Source organism: Xiphophorus couchianus, chromosome 13 (assembly GCF_001444195.1).
Source record: "Xiphophorus couchianus chromosome 13, X_couchianus-1.0, whole genome shotgun sequence".
Lineage (NCBI taxonomy): Eukaryota > Metazoa > Chordata > Actinopteri > Cyprinodontiformes > Poeciliidae > Xiphophorus > Xiphophorus couchianus.
In genome coordinates this window covers 19,312,157-19,335,793 of record NC_040240.1, presented here as the reverse complement: position 1 = coordinate 19,335,793, position 23,637 = coordinate 19,312,157, and the positions used below count along the sequence as shown (strand labels likewise).

General features: G+C 36.1%; 3 protein-coding genes across 3 annotated transcripts in view; 2 read left to right on the top strand and 1 right to left on the bottom strand.

Moving 5' to 3' along the window:
• The window catches only part of LOC114155762 (gastrula zinc finger protein XlCGF8.2DB-like), a 723,567-nt gene that overhangs the window by 182,669 nt on the left and 517,261 nt on the right, over positions 1–23,637 (top strand).
• The window catches only part of LOC114155785 (gastrula zinc finger protein XlCGF57.1-like), a 338,725-nt gene that overhangs the window by 182,582 nt on the left and 132,506 nt on the right, over positions 1–23,637 (top strand). The gene's annotated exons all lie outside the window — the stretch shown is intronic.
• LOC114155764 (gastrula zinc finger protein XlCGF57.1-like) lies at positions 1,445–17,719 on the bottom strand. Its single transcript, XM_028035833.1, has 3 exons — positions 17,472–17,719; positions 14,870–14,979; positions 1,445–2,870 (listed from the first exon to the last, which is right to left on the bottom strand). The coding sequence occupies exons 1-3, from the start codon at positions 17,653–17,655 to the stop codon at positions 1,581–1,583; spliced, it is 1,584 nt and encodes a 527-aa protein (XP_027891634.1). The 5' UTR covers positions 17,656–17,719; the 3' UTR covers positions 1,445–1,580.

The following is a 23,637-nucleotide window of genomic DNA, read 5'->3' as shown; positions in this document are numbered from 1 at the left end:
CTTGTGTTGGCTGGTGTTTGCGTTTTGATTGGCCCCATTTTTTGGGTCTGGTATCGTTTGCTGTCTGTCTGTCTTGGTGTTGGTATGGGGTGTGATTTATTGCTTTGCTAGCCTATCTGTGGCCACAGCCTGGTGCTGGGCTGGGATTCAGGGCTGTGGGTGGTATTCTTGTTCTGGATATTGCGCTGAGCTGGCTGGTCGGTCCATTTCTTGAGTTGGGGTTCTTTCAGTCAACCCGGTGCGCTGTATGTCTGCTGGACCTTTTTCATTGGGACTAGGTGGATCCTTTGGTTTGTAAACATTATATTTATATAAACTAAATGGAAGAGACAAGAAAACAATTAAATATGTACTTGCTATATTTTAGCAATTTCATAGAAAAAATAAAAAAGAAAGGAGAAGATAAAAAGAATAATTTAAATCCTTTTTTTTAAAAAAAGCGCACTTCATAATTCAAGTTCAAAATTGCCTAGATAATATAATTAGCAGTCGTTACAAACAACCAACAGTGAGTAGCAGCAAGGTGGGGAAGAAAAAACAAAACCCAGAAGCACACATGAGAATCAACTTAAAGGGAAGGTGATTGGGTCATGGCGGACACCTGGGTTACATGTGGGAAGTTTGAACCGGCAACCCATCAGTTACAGGAACCACAGTGGCTACAACCAGTATAGCTGTAGTACCACCATCTACTGGGTTCAAGGATAAGGCACAACATACACTAAAGGAAAACTCAAAACCTTTAATGTTAAATGAAATGTTACACGTTTATTTCTTTCTAAAATACATATAAACATAAAAATAGTTTCAACATTAAAATACAGTAATCTAAATGCTGCAGCAGAACAGATTAAAATATTACAGCTAAAACAAGAGAAAAAAGCAAAATATTAAAAATAATTACATGTACTTTGTGCAATCAATGCATGAAAATTAGTTTGCAGTGAATTTTGCATTTCTTTAAAGTACAAATGATTTTTTTTATTTGAATATTTTAATTAGGTAGAGTAAAACTGGTTAACATAATTTGAAATAAATGAAATCAGATTCAATCTCATTTTACATTAAACACAAAATTAACACAAATACTGTTTTGTAGATTTTTTTTTAAAACACTCAACCATTATATACATTCTATTGTTGATTTAAAAAACTACAACAATAAACCCCACTCACTCTCTATGGTACAGAATAATACAAATCAATCCCTCAAGTCCAATCATGTGAGAATGTTCTGGAAGGGAGTCCATGTCCGGTCAAACTCTGTTAATGCATGAAATAGTCAGTGGGCCCCCAAGCCTCTTCATCTATCAGCATCAGTACTGGCACTCCTCAGGGCTGTGTGCTGAGCCCTCTGCTCTTCATGTTGTACACACACAACATACAGTTTGACATAAACAGTAAGTTAATACAATAACATACAGTTTATCATTATTGTTTTTTGATACAGAATATACCAGAAAAATAAAACATCAATGAAGGAAAATGTGTCATGGTTGAACATCTCTAAGTATCCAAATGTGAAGATCAAAATGATCACATTTAACAAATACAACACAGGACATTTATGGAACATACTTCTACAGCTTTTCAACTGTGTGACGCGTCATGTGCTGAGTTAAACTATGTTTATGACTAAAACTTTTTAAACAGGTCACACATGAAAACGGCTTTTCACCAGTGTGAATCATCATGTGCCGAATTAAACTTTGTTTTTGACAAAAACTTTTTCCACAATTTCCACATGAAAACGGCTTTTCACCAGTGTGAATCATCATGTGCTGAATTAAATCCTGTTTTCGAATAAAACTTTTTCCACAGGTCACACATGAAAACGGCTTTTCACCAGTGTGAATCATCATGTGCCGAGTAAAATCCTGTTTTCGACTAAATCTCTGTCCACAGTTCACACATGAAAACGGCTTTTCACCAGTGTGAATCATCATGTGCCAAGTTAAAGCCAGTTTATAACCAAAACTTTTTCCACAGTTCACACATGAAAACGGCTTTTCACCAGTGTGAATCGTCATGTGCTGAGTTAAAGTCGGTTTTTGACTAAAACTTTTTCCACAGGTCACACATGAAAACGGCTTTTCACCAGTGTGAATCGTCATGTGCTGAGTTAAAAGCCGTTTTTGACAAAAACTTTTTCCACAGTTCACACATGAAAACGGCTTTTCACCAGTGTGAATCATCATATGCCGAGTTAAATGCTGTTTTTGACTAAAACTTTTTCCACAGTTCACACATGAAAACGGCTTTTCACCAGTGTGAATCGTCATGTGCTGAGTTAAAAGCCGTTTTTGACAAAAACTTTTTCCACAGTTCACACATGAAAACGGCTTTTCACCAGTGTGAATCATCATATGCCGAGTTAAATGCTGTTTTTGACTAAAACTTTTTCCACAGTTCACACATGAAAACGGCTTTTCACCAGTGTGAATCGTCATGTGCTTAGTTAAATTATGTTTTTGACTAAAACTTTTTCCACAGTTCACACATGAAAACGGTTTTTCACCAGTGTGAATCATCATATGCCGAGTTAAATGCTGTTTTTGACGAAAACTTTTTCCACAGTTCACACATGAAAACGGGTTTTGACCCGTATGAGTTCTCATGTGAATATCAAAAACAGATTTGAAAGTCAAACGCTTTTTACAGATGACACATGAGAAAGGTTTTCTTCTTTCCTGATTTTGGTTCTCAGCTTCAGCAGCTTCCTGGAAGATGACTTGGTTCCTGTTTGGTTCTGATTCAGTGTGGTCTGTTTGCTCATCAACAGGAACCACCATGCAGGTATCAGTCTCCTGTTTTAATTCAATCTGTTCTTCACCCTGACTGCAGTAAACTTCTTTCTCTTCCACTTTTATCTGATGATTTTCAGGCTCTTCCTGTTCTTGTTTCACCTGCAGAGGTTCTAACTCCTCCTGGTCCAGAGTGGATCTCCTCTCCTGGTAATAAACGTTACACTGCAGGCAATCTGGACAAGAAAACAGAGAAAGAGTAATTGCTACCTTTTCTGAAATAAATACGAGTAATTGTTCATCTTTCAAGACAGAAATGAATAAAAAAAAAAACAATTGATAATTCAAGAGCGTAGACAGAGAGACAGATCAGTCGATATATCCAGCTGATATTTGGGGAATTCTCAAATTAACGGATATGAAAAATAATATTTTATTACAAAATGAATTGTAGTAGGGATTATTGTTAATATTTACCTGCAAATTGTATTATTTCAAGATACTATTTATTTTTATTACTTTGAATTATATTGAAATTTTACTTTAGTTCACTTTATATCTTTATGGTTTATTTATAAACATGAGTTTATTTGTAGGTTAATAGCTGTTTAGTTTTTGTTCCTTTGTCATTAACTTTTCTAAGTTAGACATTAAGAACTGTGGGTCCATTTTCTGTAAGTATAGGGACTGGTATAGGACCAGCAAGCACTGGGTTGGGTCTGTGGGTTTTGACCAGAGCAGGAGAGGAAACAATGAAAAGTAGTGATGGTGAGATGCAGCTTCATGAAGCCCTGAGGAACTCCATCCAATCATTCGACTCATGAGCCGATGCACCGCAGTGCTTCATTTGCTCTACTGTGACATCAACTGGACAATATATGTAAAATAGGCAACGTGAAAACAACATGAAGCTTTACAATGAATAAACAAGTTTAAAATGTTTGTGATTCTGATACATAAATTCTGATTAATCTGGTTGTATGAAACAATGGCTGGATCCAAAAGAAACTTGAAACTAAAAGAAAAGAGGGTTGTGATTGGCTTGTTACTCGCTATGTCACCAGGGACAACGATTTATTACTAAAAAATAAAAACTTTAACTGCTCAGGTTTAGGTGAGTTCTCTGTCTTACCCGCTTCATTACTCAACACATCACTAATGAAAAATTTGATCTTTGTTATTTGCTTGTCAAACTGGAAAAAAATAAACTATAAAAGCAATCTTCAAGTTCTTTGGACATTGAACTTCTTTTATCTATGTAACTGTTTGGTGTATTAGTTGAAAACGGCGTAAACATAAAGAAACTGTAAATTCCCACTCATATTGGGCCCATGAATGCACCTTTGCCCATACGTCATTGTGCCCTTTTTCCCCATAGACTATAAATAAACGCCTCATGGACCGCTCTTGCCTATTGTTACTGAAGAGATTTAGGGCGGCCATCTTGGAGCGGTCGACCGTTCCACTCAGCTTTATGTTTAACAGACTCAATGACGTATCAGCGCATTTATCAATCATAACTCACTAAACACTAAACAGATATTCACCAATTTTTCCGTAAACCTTATTAAAAGGTTAGCAACATTTACAAGGAAATTATTTTTAAAGTATTTTTGAATGACTGATATAAGGTTGAGCATATTTAACTATTCTTAGTGGGGAAAACAGAATAGAGTCAGAATAGAATGTGTTGATATTTCTGTATTATGATTATTTTACAAAGCACACAACCAGTCATAATTTTTGAAATATGTTATTTAGTAATATCAATACATATTTATATAAATATACAAACACAAAATGATACAATCATAGAGAAATAAAGATGCTTAAATAATTATTAATGCTGAATAATATGCATTAAACTACACATATTTATATGGACATGCATATATACATAATATCTATATAGGTTTTATTCATGTTTTCCAGCCGAGGAGGAGCTTAAGAGAGATTCAGCAGCTGAGATTCATCAGTGCAGTGAATCCGTCTCTCCTTAAAGACATTCCCCACTTCTTCCTCACATGGTCTTTATGAAACCTTCAAAACAAAAACAGGAGCTATTTTACTTTAGACAGAGTGAAAGAATTTCATATAAATAAGAGTCTTTGCCACCTTGTGTGGAATAATCTAAATCAATGTTAGGGAAAGAGATCCAAAAAGTGGTGAAATCAACCTTTATTGAAGTTTAACTAATTAGAAAAAGGTTTCACAAATCCCTAACATGGTTCTGAATATTCTGCTGTTAGAGCAGAATAATCCAGTTCAGGTCTGAAGAGTCCAGGTGTTGTAGTTTTTAAACTAGAATCGAATAAGATGCGGAAGCTAGTGAAAAATTAGGTGGAATAACCCTTTAGCCATTTCCCGAATCGGAAACCAAATTCAGCTTCGTGTATATGAGCCATTTTCACAGCGTAATTGTGATTCCTGCGTTCATTTAACGGTTAACAAAACATTTATACGGGAAAAGAACATTTACTAAAATGATCCTCATACAGAAAGGTGCAGACATTTAGACCTTAACCTGCATCCAAACGCTGGTGGTTCCTACCTATTCGGTGTAAGATTATCTGGGGCCTCCGGGAGAAATCCAGCAGTCTGCGATGATCATCCATCTCTTCCTCCGACTTGACGATGATTTCTTTAAACTCTGTAAATGTTTCTTCAGCAGCAGTTAACGGCTCGTTGATAAACTCGTTCAAGCTGGACTGAAGATATTTTTAGAGAAACACTCAACCAAACAAACCACGTGCCGTCTTCTTTGTCTTCTTCTTCTTCTTCGGGATTTTATGACTGTCGTTTATTTATGTCATTGCATTACCGCCACCTTGTGGATCTTACGATCATCACATCTAAAGATTTCTCATACAGATTTTACGTTTTTCTCTTTGAAAAACGTAAAATCTTTTCTTCCACTTTATCTAAATAAAACAAATACAATATTAGTTTTCCAGTTTTCCACAAATCCAAAGTTAATATTGTCTTCTGATTCGTATCTCCTACATCCCGCAACATGTTTCACAGTTTCTTCACTCCACCAGATCAGAACCTTTCCTATAGTTTCCGTATATCCACAATGATCGCTGCTGCTTTGTTCGGAGTTACCGCTGGTTCCGCCCATCCTGTGGCTTATTGAGAGCCGATCAGCACCGGCTTGTTCACTGAATTGTGCGGTGCTGGTGGTCGAGTGTAAATGACTTTTAACGGTTTTATCTATTTGAATTTTCTACCGGTATTTTAATAATAGTTTGTATTTATTTCTTTTTTTAGCTCTGAGGATTGAAGGTGGTGAGTTTGGCCCAGATTAGTGGCGCCCAAACCTTTTGAGACCAAGATCTACTTTTTCTCTCACCAGCCGGCTGAGATCTACCTCGTGACACGAAGACATAAAAATTGTAAATTAAATTCTATTGTTTTATTTTATATGCAAACATACATCAGTTATAGCAGTTATATAATAAAGTGATACAAAACCTAACGCAGTTTTTTCCTCAGTGAGACTCTGACACTATCAACAAAATATTATTAGAAACTGCGGAGTACTCATTTTAATCCAGAAAAGGAATTAGAACAAACTTGGAATCCAGAAAAAATAAAATCCAGAACAGGAACATTTAGTTTTTATTATTACTTAGAAACTGATGAGTACTCATTACTTTTACAAATTTAGAGCATACTTAGAAAGTCCAAAGAATACTTATAATTATCTAGCAACCCAGACGTCTAACCCAAAACAGGGATTAGAACAAACTTAGAGTCCAGAAAAAACTACCTTAGCAACTACGTTTTAGACTCCTATTCTTCCAGACCAGAGGATACTTACTTACTTACTTACTTAGACTTATTTGCCACAATAGTCGACCGCAATGAAGGGCAATTTTTACCCTTTTTTAGGTCTCGATCACATGAGATTTGCTCTAATTCCAAAACTACAACACCTAGATACTTCAAACCTAAATTAAATTATTCTCAACTAAAAGCACAATATTTAAAACCATGTTTCTGATTTGTAAAACTTTTATCTGATTTGTGAAACTTCACTTAACAGACGGCTGCAGAAGATCTTTCCTTCCAACAGCCATCTCCATCTACAATAATTTTTTGAAGAATTAATGAGTTACACCAACATTTAATTTCCCATAGGGATTAATAAAGTGGTTTTGAATTAGAATTGGAAAAAACTTCATGGAACAAGTGTGAATAGTAATTTAAACTTTAGTGAAGTTTCACAAATCACGTAAAGGTTTCACTAATCCCAAACATGGATTAAAATATTCTGCTTTTAGAGCAGAATAATCCAGTCCAGGTTTGAAATATGTAGTTGTTGTAGTTTTGGAATTAGAGCAGTTCTATTATTCAATATATGACTTTATACTTTACTTTTGTAAGCATTTCTATGCAATATTTAAAGTTTTAAGCAGGGTTGTTGGTACTGATTTTAAATTATTCAGTTTAGCTGACAGGTTTGCACTGTTTAACTTTTTTCTGCTGCTTCTACTCATTTCATTTCAGCAAGTGTTCTGCAGTTGAACTCAAATGTTTCTACAATTTTCAGCAGTAACATTCAGCACTAACACGACATTTTCACAGGAAAGGCAAATGTTCTACTAACTTTCTAAGACACTAATAATATATCTATGTGTGGAGGTTAAATTAGTTCCAGCATTAGAAACATGGTGATCTATAATAGAAAACAGCTGCAGCAGAACAGAGAAAAATATAACTAAGACAACAGAAACACTAAATTACTGAAGACAATAATAATCAACCATACTTTCTAAAATCAAGAACAATCAATGTATGAAAATTAATTTATAATGAATTTTAAAAGTAATTATTTTTTATTTATTCATTAAGCTATTACATAGGTGGAGTTGAACTGGTTAATATAATTTTACAAATAACAGCATCAGTTACAATGTCATTTTGTTTTAAAGAGAAACTTATCTTATATTTTTTAAATCTAAGCTTAGATCACTTTTAGACCATATACAGTACAGACCAAAAGTTTGGACACACCTTTTAATTCAATGAGTTTCCTTTATTTTCATGACTATTGACATTGTAGATTCACACTGAAGGCATCAAAACTATGAATAACACATGTGGAAATATGCACTAAACAAAAAAGTGTAAAACAATTGAAAATACCCCTTATATTCTAGTTTCTTCAAAGTAGCAACCTTTTGCTGTGATTACTGCTTTGCACACACTCTGCATTTTCTTGATGAGCTTCAAGAAGTAGTCGGTCGGTCCATTTCTTGGGTTGGGGTTCTTTCAGTTAACCCAATGCCCTGTATGTCTGCTGGATCTTCTTCACTGGGACTAGGTGGATCCTTTGGTTGGCAGGCTGGGTTTGTGACTTGGGATAGGGGTTTGGTTTGAATGATTCCTAAGCTGGTGGTCCTGGTTCTGGTTGGTTGTTGGATCTCTGTGTATGAGAAATGCAAGTGGGTGTATGGCGTCCATTTTTGTTTTGTTTATTTTGACATTGTCTACATGGGTTTGAATGTCTGGTAATGCTAAAATCAGGCATACTGTGGGCTTGCAATTGGATGTATCTTCTCTTCAGACTAGAAGAGGTCAGTAGGGATTGAAGAATGTGTAGAATGGAACATTTATGGTTAGCAAAAACTTTTATAAAATTTTTCGAATTTCCAGCCTGTTAACTGTCCAATATACATGTTTTCACAAAAGCCCTCCATCAGATTCCTTCCTATTAAATATACATGGGTAGCGCAACTTAAGGTACTTGATTCCTTTGTTAGCATATCCTCGCTGTTGAAATTAAAGTAAATACAACTATAGGACATAGTAAGAATGAAAATGTATCAGAGGAGAAAACAACATTTTTTTTTACTTACTCTTAAATTGAACACATACAAACTGCTACAGCTTACTCTTAAAAACATTATTATTTTTGCTTATTTAGAGTTGTCTTATTCCGGGAATGATTTGTACCACTCTATTAAACTATTAGGGAGTAAAGTAGCCTGGGACCTTTTTGAGTATCTAGTATCACTGTTAACTAATAGATTTATGTATTAAAAGCATTTGTGTTTATATAGAAATATAGTCCTAAACTAGATGCAACATGAGAAATGTCATGGTAAATGAATCTGCTGAAACCACCTGTTAAACTGTAGAAAACCTTTATGGTGAGATCCACAATATTTTATGTCTATGCAAATATAATTACCTTTATGTCTAATCAGTGTGTCTGCTAGGAAGGGTCCAGTAAACCCTAACCCGAAATTTAAAGGATTTCATGTTTGTAACTCGTGAAAAATTTACATCACATAAACTAATGTGATTGATGTAAGTCAACACATAATATTTAGAGGAGAAACTTAACTCTCAGTGTTTCTTTTCAGAAGATTTTCTTTTCTTCTAAAAGATTTCTTCTAATTGTGTGAAAAACAGTGGCTGATTTTAATGTTCAGTTAGAAACATTTTCATTTGTTTGGATCAATCAGTTTTTGATGTGTTTAATACACATCAAAAACATCTTCTGCAACAATGCACATTATTGTAGAAGAGAGCTCAGCTGTCTCTTTCTACCTGTTCTTGCTTGCAGGACATAGCACAGAATTTAACAGTACGAATTCATAACATAGATGAATTTGAAAGTTTATACATTTTAGAAGAGAGACAAAAAACTTTGCTAGCATAATGCATGTTTTTCTGACTTTACAGCAATCTCATATTTGACAAGCAAAAAAAAAAAAAAGACTGTCAACAATTTTAAACAAGTAAATAACTTGTTAAATACACCGACAACCTTGCGGCCACAGCTCCGATAAGCCACCTCCGCAATGGAGGCACCGAACACGGTCCACTCAGACTCAATGTACCGCATCTCTACCGGAACATGTTCAAAGTTTTGCCGGAGATGGGAGTTAAAGCTCCGACTCACAGGGGATTCCACCAGACGTTCCCAGCAGACCCTCACAACACGTTTGGGATTGCCAGGTCTGACCGGCATCCTCCCCCACCACCGGAGCCAACTCACCACCAGGTAGTGGTCAGTGGACAGCTATGCACCTCTCTTCACCCGAGTGTCCAAGACATGCGGCCGCAGATCCGATGAAAGGGTGACAAAGTCGATCGAACTGTGGCCTAGGGTGGCCTCTCAACCTCACACATTAGCTCCGGCTCCTTCCCCACCAGAGAGGTGACATTCCACGTCCCAAGAACCAGCTTCTGCAACCGAGGATCGGACCGCCAGGGCCCCCTCCCTCGGCAGGCATCCATCACACACTGCCCCTCTCATAGGTGATGGGCCCATGGGAGGGGGGACCCATGTCTCCTCTTTGGGCTGAGCCCGGCCGGGCTCCATGGATAAAAGCCCAGTCACCAGGCGCTCGCCATTGTAACCCCCCTCCAGGCCTGGCTCCAGAGTGGGGCACCGGTGACCCACATCCGGGCGAGGGAACACTAAGTTCAAAGTTTTCTTCCATCAAAGAGTTCTTCAGGTTGTTACTGTTGTAACTTGCAAAAGGGAAAAGGTAACAGGGATGAAAGACTGTGTCCTGTATGGCTAGGGCCTGGCTGTAAGTACATCCTTGAATGTAAACTAAACATGTTCTTATTTCACCAATGCAAAAACCAGGTGAGCTCCATCAGCGCCACCGTCAACGCTCTCACACAGTTCCCACACCTGTCCGTTATACACTCATGTGTTCAGTAGTGCTTCCTGATGATGCACAAAAAAATCTGGTGCAAATCGGTTCATGTAAAAAGGAGATACAGCTGTTGAAATAACCAAGGGGGCGCAGTGGAGTGAAATGACAATTTAATGCCATTGGGTTCTTAAGAGGTTAACCAAGGTCAATCATAACAAGTTTAGTGCAAATACAATGATGCATGTATGATTTTGAGATAAAGGTGCAAACAGCGATGGATTAGTATTCACCATTCAGCCACATCCACATGCTGCTGCCAGCCAGTGTTGAGAGAAGGATTTACCATCATGTTGTTCTACTTCATTAAACACAGGTTGAAATCTGCATGAACCGTCGAGTAAAGGGAAGAAAAAGAGTGGGAAAACACTGACTTCCTGTTGAAAGGGGTTGTGGTGATGTCACTAATTGGCAATGTTCTACTAACTTTCTAAGACACTAATAATATATCTATGTGTGGAGGTTAAATTAGTTCCAGCATTAGAAACATGGTGATCTATAATAGAAAACATCTGCAGCAGAACAGAGAAAAACATAACTAAGACAAAAGACACAACAAATTATTGAAGAAAATATTCAACCATATTTTCTACAATCAAGAAAAATTAATGCATGAAAATTAATTTATAATGAATTTTAAAAGTAATTGTTTTTTATTTATTCATTAAGCTATTACATAGGTGGAGTTGAACGGGTTAATATAATTTTACAAATAACAGCATCAGTTACAATGTCATTTTGTTTTAAAGAGAAACTTATCATCTTATAAGTTTTAAATCTAAGCTTAGATCACTTTTAGACCATATACAGTACAGACCAAAAGTTTGGACACACCTTTTAATTCAATGAGTTTCCTTTATTTTCATGACTATTGACATTGTAGATTCACACTGAAGGCATCAAAACTATGAATAACACATGTGGAAATATGCACTAAACAAAAAAGTTTAAAACAACTGAAAATACTCCTTATATTCTAGTTTCTTCAAAGTAGCAACCTTTTGCTGTGATTACTGCTTTGCACACACTCTGCATTTTCTTGATGAGCTTCAAGAAGTAGTCGGTCAGTCCATTTCTTGGGTTGGGGTTCTTTCAGTCAACCCGGTGCGCTGTATGTCTGCTGGATCTTCTTCACTGGGACTAGGTGGATCCTTTGGTTGGTAGGCTGGGTTTGTGAATTGGGATAAGGGTTTGGTTTGAATGATTCCTAAGCTGGTGGTCCTGGTTCTGGTTGGTTGTTGGATCTCTGTGTATGAGAAATGCAAGTGGGTGTATGGCATCCATTTTTGTTGTTTATTTTGACATTATCTACATGGGTTTGAATGTCTGGGTGTACACATGAGAATGGGAACATGTGATCTTGTCTCTGTGTGCCTGGTCTGTCTGTCAGGTTTGGTCTCTGGCTCCCTCCTTTCTGTGATCACCTTTATATCAAGTTGGGTGAGAGGAGGGGGCCCCTATAAAACTTTTTTCTCACCTTTCTTCTCCGTCTCATTACAATTTAATAAAATAAACCCAAAGCAGCTTCTAATAAAGTTTCATGTAATTATATCAGGTGGAAGCCATAATGGTCCACTTGTGCAAGTCTTTAGGGCTTAACCTTGGTACTCGACAATGCTGAGTGTCACACTGTCAGACAGGACAAGTTTAATACAAAACACAACAAAAAGACAAAATGCAAGTGTTTAGTCAATGGTAAATGTATGTATAGCGATTTATCTAGTGCAGAGGATGCCAAAGTGCTTTACATGTTGATGGTGGTAAGCTACATTGTAGCCCAGCTGCCCTAGGGCAGACTGACAGAAGCTGCTACACAATGGGCGCCATCGGACTTCTGACTAACAGCAGGCAAGGCAGGTTTGGTGCCTTGCTCAAGGACTCAACAACTGAGATGGATGTGGGAAGTTTGAACCAGAAACCCATCAGTTACAGGAACCACAGTGGCTACAACCAGTATAGCCGTAGTACCACCATCTACTGGGTTCAAATATAAGGCACAACATACACTAAAGGAAAACTCAAAACTTTTAATGTTAAATGAAATGTTACACATTTATTTCTTTCTAAAATACATATAAACATAAAAATAGTTTCAACATTAAAATACAGTAATCTAAATGCTGCAGCAGAACAGATTAAAATATTACAGCTAAAACAAGAGAAAAAAGCAAAATATTAAAAATAATTACATGTACTTTGTGCAATCAATGCATGAAAATTAGTTTGCGGTGAATTTTGCATTTCTTTAAAGAACAAATGATTTTTTTAATTTGAATATTTTAATTAGGTAGAGTAAAACTGGTTAACATAATTTGAAAGAAATAAAATCAGATTCAATCTCATTTTACATTAAACACAAAATTAACACAAATACTGTTTTGTAGATTTTTTTTAAAAACACTCAACCATTATATACATTCTATTGTTGATTTAAAAAACTACAAAAATAAACCCCACTCACTCTCTATGGTACACAATAATACAAATCAATCCCTCAAGTCCAATCATGTGAGAATGTTCTGGAAGGGAGTCCATGTCCGGTCAAACTCTGTTAATGCATGAAATAGTCAGTGGGCCCCCAAGCCTCTTCATCTATCAGCATCAGTACTGGCACTCCTCAGGGCTGTGTGCTGAGCCCTCTGCTCTTCATGTTGTACACACACAACATACAGTTTGACATAAACAGTATGTTAATACAATAACATACAGTTTATCATTATTGTTTATTGATACAGAATATACCAGAAAAATAAAACATCAATGAAGGAAAATGTGTCATGGTTGAACATCTCTAAGTATCCAAATGTGAAGATCAAAATGATCACATTTAACAAATACAACATAGGACATTTATGGAACATACTTCTACAGCTTTTCAACTGTGTGACGCGTCATGTGCCGAATTAAACTATTTTTATGACTAAAACTTTTTAAACAGGTCACACATGAAAACGGCTTTTCACCAGTGTGAATCATCATGTGCCGAGTTAAATTCCGTTTTTCACCAAAACCTTTTCCACAGGTCACACATGAAAACGGCTTTTCACCAGTGTGAATCATCATATGCGTAGTTAAATTAGATTTTTGAATAAAACATTTTCCACAATTCACACATGAAAAGGGCTTTTGACCGGTGTGAATTCTCATGTGCTGAGTTAAAGTCGGTTTATGGTTAAAACTTTTTCCACAGGTCACACATGAAAACGGCTTTTCACCAGTGTGAATCCTCATGTGCCGAATTAAATGTTGTTTTTGACAAAAACTTTCTCCACAGGTCACACATGAAAACGGCTTTTCACCAGTGTGAATCATCATGTGCCGAGTTAAACCCTGTTTTCGAATAAAACTTTTTCCACAGGTCACACATGAAAACGGCTTTTCACCAGTGTGAATCATCATGTGCTTAGTTAAATCCTGTTTTCGAATAAAACTTTTTCCACAGGTTACGCATGAAAACGGCTTTTCACCAGTGTGAATCTTCTTGTGCTCAGTTAACGCCTGTTTATGTCTAAAACTTTTTCCACAGGTCACACATGAAAACGGCTTTTCACCCGTGTGAATCCTCATGTGCTGAGTTAAATCCTGTTTTAGACTAAATCTCTTTCCACAGTTCACACATGAAAACGGCTTTTCACCAGTGTGAATCATCATGTGCTGAGTTAAATCCTGTTTTCGAATAAAACTTTTTCCACAGGTCACACATGAAAACGGCTTTTCACCAGTGTGAATCATCATGTGCTGAGTTAAAACCTGTTTTTGACTAAAACGTTTTCCACAGGTTACGCATGAAAACGGCTTTTCACCAGTGTGAATCATCATGTGCTGAGTTAAATCCTGTTTTCGAATAAAACTTTTTCCACAGGTCACACATGAAAACGGCTTTTCACCAGTGTGAATCATCATGTGCTTAGTTAAATCCTGTTTTCGAATAAAACTTTTTCCACAGGTCACACATGAAAACGGCTTTTCACCAGTGTGAATCATCATGTGCTGAGTTAAAACCTGTTTTTGACTAAAACGTTTTCCACAGGTCACGCATGAAAACGGCTTTTCACCAGTGTGAATCATCATGTGCTGAGTTAAAGCCGGTTTATAAACAAAACTTTTTCCACAGGTCACACATGAAAACGGATTTTCACCAGTGTGAGTTCTCATGTGAGCATCAAAAACAGATTTGAAAGTCAAACGCTTTTTACAGATGACACATGAGAAAGGTTTTCTTCTTTCCTGATTTTGGTTCTCAGCTTCAGCAGCTTCCTGGAAGATGTCTTGGTTCCTGTTTGGTTCTGATTCACTGTGGTCTGTTTGCTCATCAACAGGAACCACCATGCAGGTATCAGTCTCCTGTTTTAATTCAATCTGTTCTTCACCCTGACTGCAGTTAACTTCTTTCTCTTCCAATTTTATCTGCTGGTGTTTTAGATCCTCCTGCTCTTCTTTTATCTGATGATCTTCAGGCTCTTCCTGTTCTTGTTTCACCTGCAGAGGTTCTAACTCCTCCTGGTCCAAAGTGGATCTCCTCTCCTGGTAATAAATGTTACACTGCAGGCAATCTGGACAAGAAAACAGAGGAAAAAAGCAATCGTAATTTTATGGGCTTTTTGCACCTCAGCTTCCGCGTTCGGGGAAAAGTGGCTAAATCGTTTCCGATCTATTGAAAAAGGCATTTTACACTGGGTGTTTGCAGGGCTTGTCCAAGGTAACAATTAATAATGTACATCGATCCGAAGCCCCAACAAGTAGCTGGATAAAGGTTTTAAGATGTTCGCCTCGTTATGCACAGATACGAAGGTGAGTTTTACTTTCTTTAAACTTTGTGGCTAACATTAGCTTTAGTTTATGCTAGACATTTTTCTTTTAAAAATGTGCTATTTAAGTATCTAAACATTTTTCATCATTCATTAACGGACAATGTTTTTACCTTGTTTTCAAGTATATTACCTGCGTTTATTGTCGTTAGTGTCAGAGACCAAGTAACCGGGATTTTACGGTTCAGGCTTTTTGCTTCTGAAGCCTGAGGAACAACAAGCCCATAGCTTAACAGTAGAGCAGCTCTGGTGTCGGAGTTCTAGTTCAGCTGACTGTTCAGGTTTAAAGTTGTTGCTTTTAGAAAAATATGGCCGTGTTCCTTAAGGTCTCTGTGTTATTTCGCTTTATTAGTTTTGCATGCTTCTTGTGAAGCAGGACTGTGTTTACAGCAGTGTGTTCAGGCGGATCAGTTGCTCGGCTGTCTGGCTCTGGTCTGTTCTCTGGTTCCCATAAACTCTCTTTCAGGCTGAATACAGAAGTGATTCCATGGAAATAACACAGGAGGCTCCTTTACCTTCTTCTTTAGGCTGAAGAAGCTGATCCGGAGTGAAGTGAAGGCTGTAAACTTTGCTGTGCGGCTTTAGCTTTAACTGGTAGCGATGAATATTCACAAGCCACCGTCGTCTTAATTCAGGACAGCTTGGAAATCCATGAAAACTTAAAAGCCCATTATATTAGGAAGACAGCAATGTTCATAGTATTGTTTTATTTGCTTCTGAAATAAGACTTTGTCTTTTCTAGCTGTCATGGTAACTCAAAGAGGAAAGAAAAGAGCCGCATTTGCGCATGCGGTTGTGACGTCAGCGCGGCAGGTGCAAAGAGCCCATTGAAGTAAATGGGAGAAATCGTTCATCGTTTACGACAGAAATGAAAAAAATGAAAAAACCCACACCGAAAAATTTAAGAGCGTAGACAGAGAGACAGATCAGGCGACAAATCCAGCAGACAATTGGAGAATTCTCAAATGTACAGATATTAAATATTTTTTATTTATTATAAAATTAATAATAGTTGCCAATGTTGTTAATATTTACGAGTAAATTTTATTATTTCAAGATATTACTTAACTTGGAACTATCATTACTTTTATTTGTGTTAAAATTTGATTTTAATTCACTTTATATTTTTGGGGTTTATTTACAGAGTTTATTTATAGGTTAATAATTGTTTAGTTTTTGTTGCTTTGTGTTTATTATTTACTTTTGTAAGTTAGACATTAAGAACTGTGGGTCCATTTTCTGTAAGTATAGGGACTGGTATAGGACCAGCAAGCACTGGGTTGGGCCTGTGGGTTTTGACCAGAACAGGAGAGGAAACAATGAAAAGTAGTGATGGTGAGATGCAGCTTCATGAAGCCCTGAGGAACTCCATCCAATCATTCGACTCATGAGCCGATGCACCGCGGTGCTTCATTTGCTCTACTGTGACATCAACTGGACAATATATGTAAAATAGGCAACGTGAAAACAACATGAAGCTTTACAATGAATAAACAAGTTTAAAATGTTTGTGATTCTGATACATAAATTCTGATTAATCTGGTTGTATGAAACAATGGCTGGATCCAAAAGAAAACTAGAAACAAATAGAAAAGAGGGTTGTGATTGGCTTGTTACTCGCTATGTCACCAGGGACAACGATTTATTACTAAAAAATAAAAACTTTAACTGCTCAGGTTTAGGTGAGTTCTCTGTCTTACCCGCTTCATTACTCAACACATCATTAATGTAAAGTTTGATCTTTGTTATTTGCTTGTCAAACTGGAAAAAAACAAACTATAAAAGCAATCTTCAAGTTTTTTGGACATTGAACTTCTTTTACCTTCGTACGAAGCATCACCTCAGTGCAGCAGTGGCTTGTTGACTGAACTTTTATAGGATGTTTGGTTTGACAAACAATCGCCACTACAATTTATTTATTACAAATTATTACATTTTACAGCTACTAACACACTATTATTGTTTCATGCTGTTTGCTTTACTAACCTTGCGCTGCATTGTTCACATTTCTCCTGTTTTCAAAAGTAAGTTTGATTAGTTAAAGGAGGAAAAGCCATAAAAGGTCATTTTATTTCTACATCAATAAGCCATTTTCACAGCGTAATTGTGATTCCTGCGTTCATTTACCGGTTAACAAAACATTTATACGGGAAAAGAACATTTACTAAAATGATCCTCATACAGAAAGGTGCAGACATTTAGACCTTAACCTGCATCCAAACGCTGGTGGTTCCTACCTATTCGGTGTAAGATTATCTGGGGCCTCCGGGAGAAATCCAGCAGTCTGCGATGATCATCCATCTCTTCCTCCGACTTGACGATGATTTCTTTAAACTCTGTGAATGTTTCTTCAGCAGCAGTTAACGGCTCGTTGATAAACTCGTTTAGAGAAACAGTCGAACATTCAACAAAACAGACCATGCGCCATTTTCTTTGTCTTCTTCTTCTTCTTCTTTGGGATTTTATGACTGTCGTTCATTCATGTCTTCTTCTTCTTCTTGTTTTTTTTTATGGCGGTTGGCAAACAACTTTTAGGTGCATTACCGCCACCTTCTAGACTGGAGTATGGATCAGATGTAAAGTCACTATAATCTTCCCATAATACCTGTTCTCCTTAGAAAATTAAAAATACTATTAAAAACTACGTCCCCCGATGATCTTTGAAGCAAACTTCTAATATCTAATTTATTTTTATTCCTATTTAAATTTCTAATTAACTCCTCCCTTTCTCGAACATACTTACTACATTCTAAAAAAAATGTTGTATTGTTTCTAATTTCCCACAATAACTACAGAAACCTGTATCATGTTTATTTATTATTTTAAGAGTACTGTTTAAACCTGTATGTCCAAACCTTAATCTAGATATAATATCTTCTTCTTTTTTATTCCTGCTACATTTCCTATATTCTCCAACTTTTCTTTGGATGCTATAATAAAATCTGGCATTGCTTCCTTTATCCCACTGTTCCTGCCATTTATCCTTAATATACATTTTACTAATATTTTTAACCTCATTTTTACTCATTTTAATTTTTAAATCAACAATACACTTTTTTGCTGCATTCTTAGCAAAATTATCTGCCAGCTCATTCCCTATTACTCCAATGTGAGCAGGAACCCAAACTAATTTGACCAGAGATCCATAACTTTTAATCCTAAACATTAACTGATTAATATCAACTATAATATCTTGCCTTGATTCTGAATTTTGTTCTACAATACTTACTAATGCACTACTTGAATCTGAACAGATTACAACCGCTCTCTCTCTTGTTTCCTCAACCCATTCTAGAGCCATTAAAATAGCCATTAGTTCACCTGTGTATACTGTCAATTTGTCTGCTATTCTTTTATTTCTCATAATATCTAATTCCGGAATTATAAAAGCTATTCCTATATTATTATTTTACATTTTAGAGGCATCTGTATATATTTCTATATATTCCGCATATTCATTTCCAATATAATTTTCCACCTCTTTCTTTTCTAATTGTTTTCCTTTTTCCAGTAAACTTAAATCAACTTCCGCTATCTCAATTATCCATGGTGGGATAACAGGAAGAACAATCACAGGACTAATTAAACTATGATTTATTCCTATATCTCTTATTTCATTTTTTATAAACCATCCAAAACTATTTATTTGCTTTTTTTCTTTTTCTTGACAAGATTGTAACATAATATATGGAGGATAACTTTCTTTATGTCCTTTAATATTTGCCCAGTAAGTTATTGCTAATTGTTTCCTTCTGAGCTCCAACGGCATCTCACCCATCTCAACTTGTAGAGCTGAACATGAGTCTTCCATGTAAGTTTTTTATCAAACCAGAATCCTAAATATTTTATTTGATCTATCCTTTCAATAACATTCTCATATAATTTCAGACTTGTAATAATATTTAACTTTCTATTTGTAAAAACAACAACTTTAGATTTAGATATTGAGATTCTAAATCCCCATTCTAAAGCCCAAGCTTCTACACTATGTAATGCCTCTTGTAGTTTCCTATTTACAAATTCAATATTTCTTCCCCTCTTCCAGATAAGGCCATCATCTGCAAATAATAAAACACCAAAAGATTTATCTATATTATTAAAAATATCATTAATCATTATAATAAATAACATAGGACTTATTATACTACCTTGGGGAGTGCCATTTTCGATTTGATGCCTTGAACTTAAAACGCCACCTACCTTTACTTTTATATTTCTTTCCGTTAAAATTTTTTTAATCCATCTATATATTCTGCCCCTTATCCCCATTTGTTTTATTTTAATTAACAATCCTTCTTTCCATACCATATCATAAGCTTTTTCTATATCTAAAAAAATTGCTATTAGACTCTCCTTATTAATCTGAGCCCGTCTAATTTCATATTCCAGACATAATGCAGAATCTATTGTACTTCTACCTTTTCTAAAACCAAATTGATAAGATTTAATCTTTTCTTTCAACTCTAAATAATAAATTAATCTATTATTTACCATTTTTTCCATAATCTTACCAATACATGATGTTAAAGCTATTGGCCTGTAACTCTCAGCTGAGTGAGGATCTTTACCAGGTTTACAAATAGGTATAACAATTGCTTCTTTCCACTTGTCAGGTAATATTCCTTCCTTCCATACCTTATTATATAATTCTAATAATATTTTTTTACTCAATTCACTAAGATTACTTAGCATACTGTAACTAATTTGATCATTCCCAGGAGTTGATTTACTGGAATTCTTCAATGCTTTATTCAACTCTATTAAAGAAAAATTTATATTAATAAGGTCCTCATTATCTTCATCATTATACAGTAATTCATTTTGATTCTGCAATGTAATTTCACGTCCTTTTTTTTCTTTACTATTTAGATTTTCCGTGCTATGTATCTTTGTAAATACTCTTGCTAATAATTCTGCTTTACTTTTACTATCTACTATAATTTTATCATCCTCTTTTACTACTGGAAAGAAATATTCTCTTGATTTACCGGACATGTTTTTTATAGTATTCCAAACCTTATCTAATGCAGTATTTCTCCCTAAGGACTCACAATATTTCCTCCAATAATCCCTTTTAGCATTTCTTATAATTTTCCTGACTTCTGCCTGTCTCCTTTTGTAATTTATTAAATTTTGGAAACAAATAATTTTTTAAAGACTTTTAAAAGCCTTATTCCGCATTTTAATTGCTCCTGAACATTCTGACGTCCACCAAGGAACTATTCTCTTTTTTTTTGTACCATTACTTCTAGGAATGGCTATTTTTGCTGCGTTAATAATGCTTTTACTAATTTCTAAATTCAATTCATTTATTGGTTTACTTGTATCTATATTTACCATATTAATCTCATTTATTATTCTAAATTTTTCCCAATTTGCATCCCCAAATCTCCATTTTCCCTCACTTTTTATCTGGTTTTCCTCTATATCAATTTCTACCTCAACAAAAATTGGATAATGATCACTTCCTATTGTACTTTTTTTGCATATTCTCCAGCTGCAATTTTCCGCAAAAGATTGCGACACCAAAGTCAGATCAATAACTGATTCTTTCCCTCTGATCAAATCCACCCGAGTGCCTACACCATTATTTAACACTACCAATTCTTTTTCTTCAATCACTTCTTCTAAAACTCCTCCATTATAATCATCTTGCTCTCCCCATAAAGTACTGTGTGCATTAAAATCCCCACACCAAATTATCTTCCCTCTCCAATGTCTTAGGATTGTTTCAAGTTTTAATTTTTCTAATTTTTTACAAGGATTATAATAATTTATTATTTTGATATTTCCATTATTTGTCCAAATTTCTACAGCAATAATTTCTAGGTCTGTTATTATTTGAAGCTGAATGAATTTAATATTTTCTTTTATAAATATGGCACATCCTCCTCCATTCCCATTTATTCTATCTTTACGTAAAACTGAGTAACCATGAATATTAAATTGCAGTGATGATTTAAGCCATGTTTCTTGAATACATATTATGTCTGGTTTTGTATTTAAATTGTTTATGAAACCTTTAAATTCCTGTCCATTAGCTATTAAACTTCGAGCGTTCCATTGTAGAATTTGAATTATGCAACAATTAGAGAAGCCTCATTTTCAGATGATCCTTCCCCATGTCTAAGTTCATCATGAATTTTTTCCCATGACAGATCTTTGACATTAAAAAACTTTGTAGCTGCCTTTACTATAATTTTTATTTTTTCAGTCTTAGTTCTTGCTTGTTCTGAGCAATTAATGATATACGCAAGAAAAGGAATTAGTTTTTCTAACGTGACATTACCCTGATTTTTATTAATCCCTTCTTCCTTTCCATAATTTGTTTTTGGATCATTTCCAATATTTTTCACCTCTTTCACTGCTTCAGCATATGTAATTCTCCTATCAATTTTAACTTTTTGAATTTCGGCTGCTTCTTTTCTAACCATGCATCCTGCATATGCTGCAGTATGATTTCCTCCACAATTACAACATTTAACTGGGTTACTTCCACACTCACCATACGAATGTTCACCTCCACATCTACCACATCTCTGTTTCCCTTTACAAACATTCGCAGTATGACCATATCTTTGACACTTATAGCATCTGAGAGGCGGTGGAATATAGGCTCTTACATTAAAACTCATGTAACCAACCATCACCTTATCAGGCAGAACTTTATCTTTGAAATCTAATAGAATAGATGTACTGTCCATTTTCTCCCCATTCCTAAAAGCTTGCAATCGTTTGATGCCTATAATCTCTCCTCCTTTCATTACTTTCTTAAGCTCTTCCAAATTTTCTCCAACAGGGATCCCTGATATTACCCCTTTCACCCCTCTTTCTTCCCCCACTACCTTTCTTTCTAACACTTCTTTTTTGCATACCATTTGTAGTTTTACTGCCTTATTCTTTTGTTCAGCATTCTTACAAATAATAAGCAGGCTCCCATCTCTTAAAACTTTAGCTAGTTCTACATCTCCGATGACTTTCTTTAATCCATTTGATAGATTGATAGGACTTACCCCAATCATATCTTGTCCAGCCTTAAACTTTAAAATAACTTTAAAGTCTTCCATCATTATTTTCTTTTTTATTTCCACTCTTTCTTCCTCATCTTCAAGAGACCTTTTACCGGCATTTATTCCCTTTTTACCTTTATCCTTTCCCCCTCCCCCTCTTCTATCTTCTACCATAGACCATCCTGTATGCATATTTTCATCTTCTGAACACCCTCCACTACAACTAGCCATCTAGATCCACTCACAGCCCAGATTATGCCAAAAACCACCTTAATACTCGCCAAAATAACGCCTAAACGCTTCCTGTCTCCAAGCTTCAGGTCAAACAGCCCTGCGTTGATCCACCCCTCGTCCAATCCTCGTCCCCTTGTGGATCTTACGATCATCACGTTCATTTAAATGTGCGGTGCTGGTGGTCGAGTGTAAAGGACTTTTAATGGGTTTTTCTACTTGAATTTTCTACCGGTATTTTAATAATAGTTTGTAATTATTTATTTTTTAGCTCTCAGGATTGAAGGTGGTGCGTTTGGCCCAGATGGTGGCGCCCCCTGTTGCTGTGGCTGTCCTGTGATCAACATAAATCGATGGAGGGAAATCCAACGAGTGTTTGTGACGTCACGGTGTTTGGTGATTCTTTGCTCGGGAGCCTCCGATCCAGAACCTGTCAGCACCTACCGCCAAGCCTCGGCAACTATGTGTGATTGGTCAGATGTGTGGAGCACACGCTTGACATGAGGGCAGTGGACCGACCGAGGGAAAAAATCTCTCCGCTCTAGCAGAAGAGCAAAACGCGCAAGGAGAGGGAGAAGGAGGGGAGAGACAGCGAGGCACCGCAGGACAAAAAAAAACGATGTGGGGAAAAACTATCAGCTCTGGCACTTACAGAGCACAAGCACAACGACAGGGAGGCGGAGAGACAGCGATATACTGTAGGAAAAAACCCGGCTCCCATTGTGGAGCCGGTTCCAATCGTTCACTCCAAAGAGCCGGCTCTTAGAGCCGGATCGTTAGCGACCGACACATCACTAGCACCTACCGCCAAGCCTCGGCAACTCAGCTTAGTTTTTCTAACTCCTTCTTATCTACATAGAGGTATTATTTAATTTTACTGCTTTTATTTTAATAAATTATTATCACTTTGAAACAGCGTCTGTTGCAAAAACGTGCCTGTGCCCTAAATCAAATCCTGGGAAGAAGTCCCAGGTGGCGTTTTGGCAACAAACTAAATAATTGTGTATTTTTACCATCGATTGCCTCACTAATATTTATTTAGCTAGTGTTAGTTTATACACTCTTTCTACTGCACTAGATGGGTTAAATGCCATTACTCTCTTTAATACTGAAATTATTCAATATATGACCTTATACTTTACCTTTGCAAGCATTTCTGTGC

Coding starts and splice junctions, on each gene's coding strand:
- LOC114155764 (XM_028035833.1), bottom strand. CDS start 17,655: ATGGTCTGTTTTGTTGAATGTTCGACTGTTTCTCTAAACGAGTTTATC. Junction 14,980..17,471: donor GATAATCTTACACCGAATAG/GTAGGAACCACC, acceptor TTTCTTGTCCAG/ATTGCCTGCAGTGTAACATT. Junction 2,871..14,869: donor AAGAGCCTGAAGATCATCAG/ATAAAAGAAGAG, acceptor GAAAATCATCAG/ATAAAAGTGGAAGAGAAAGA.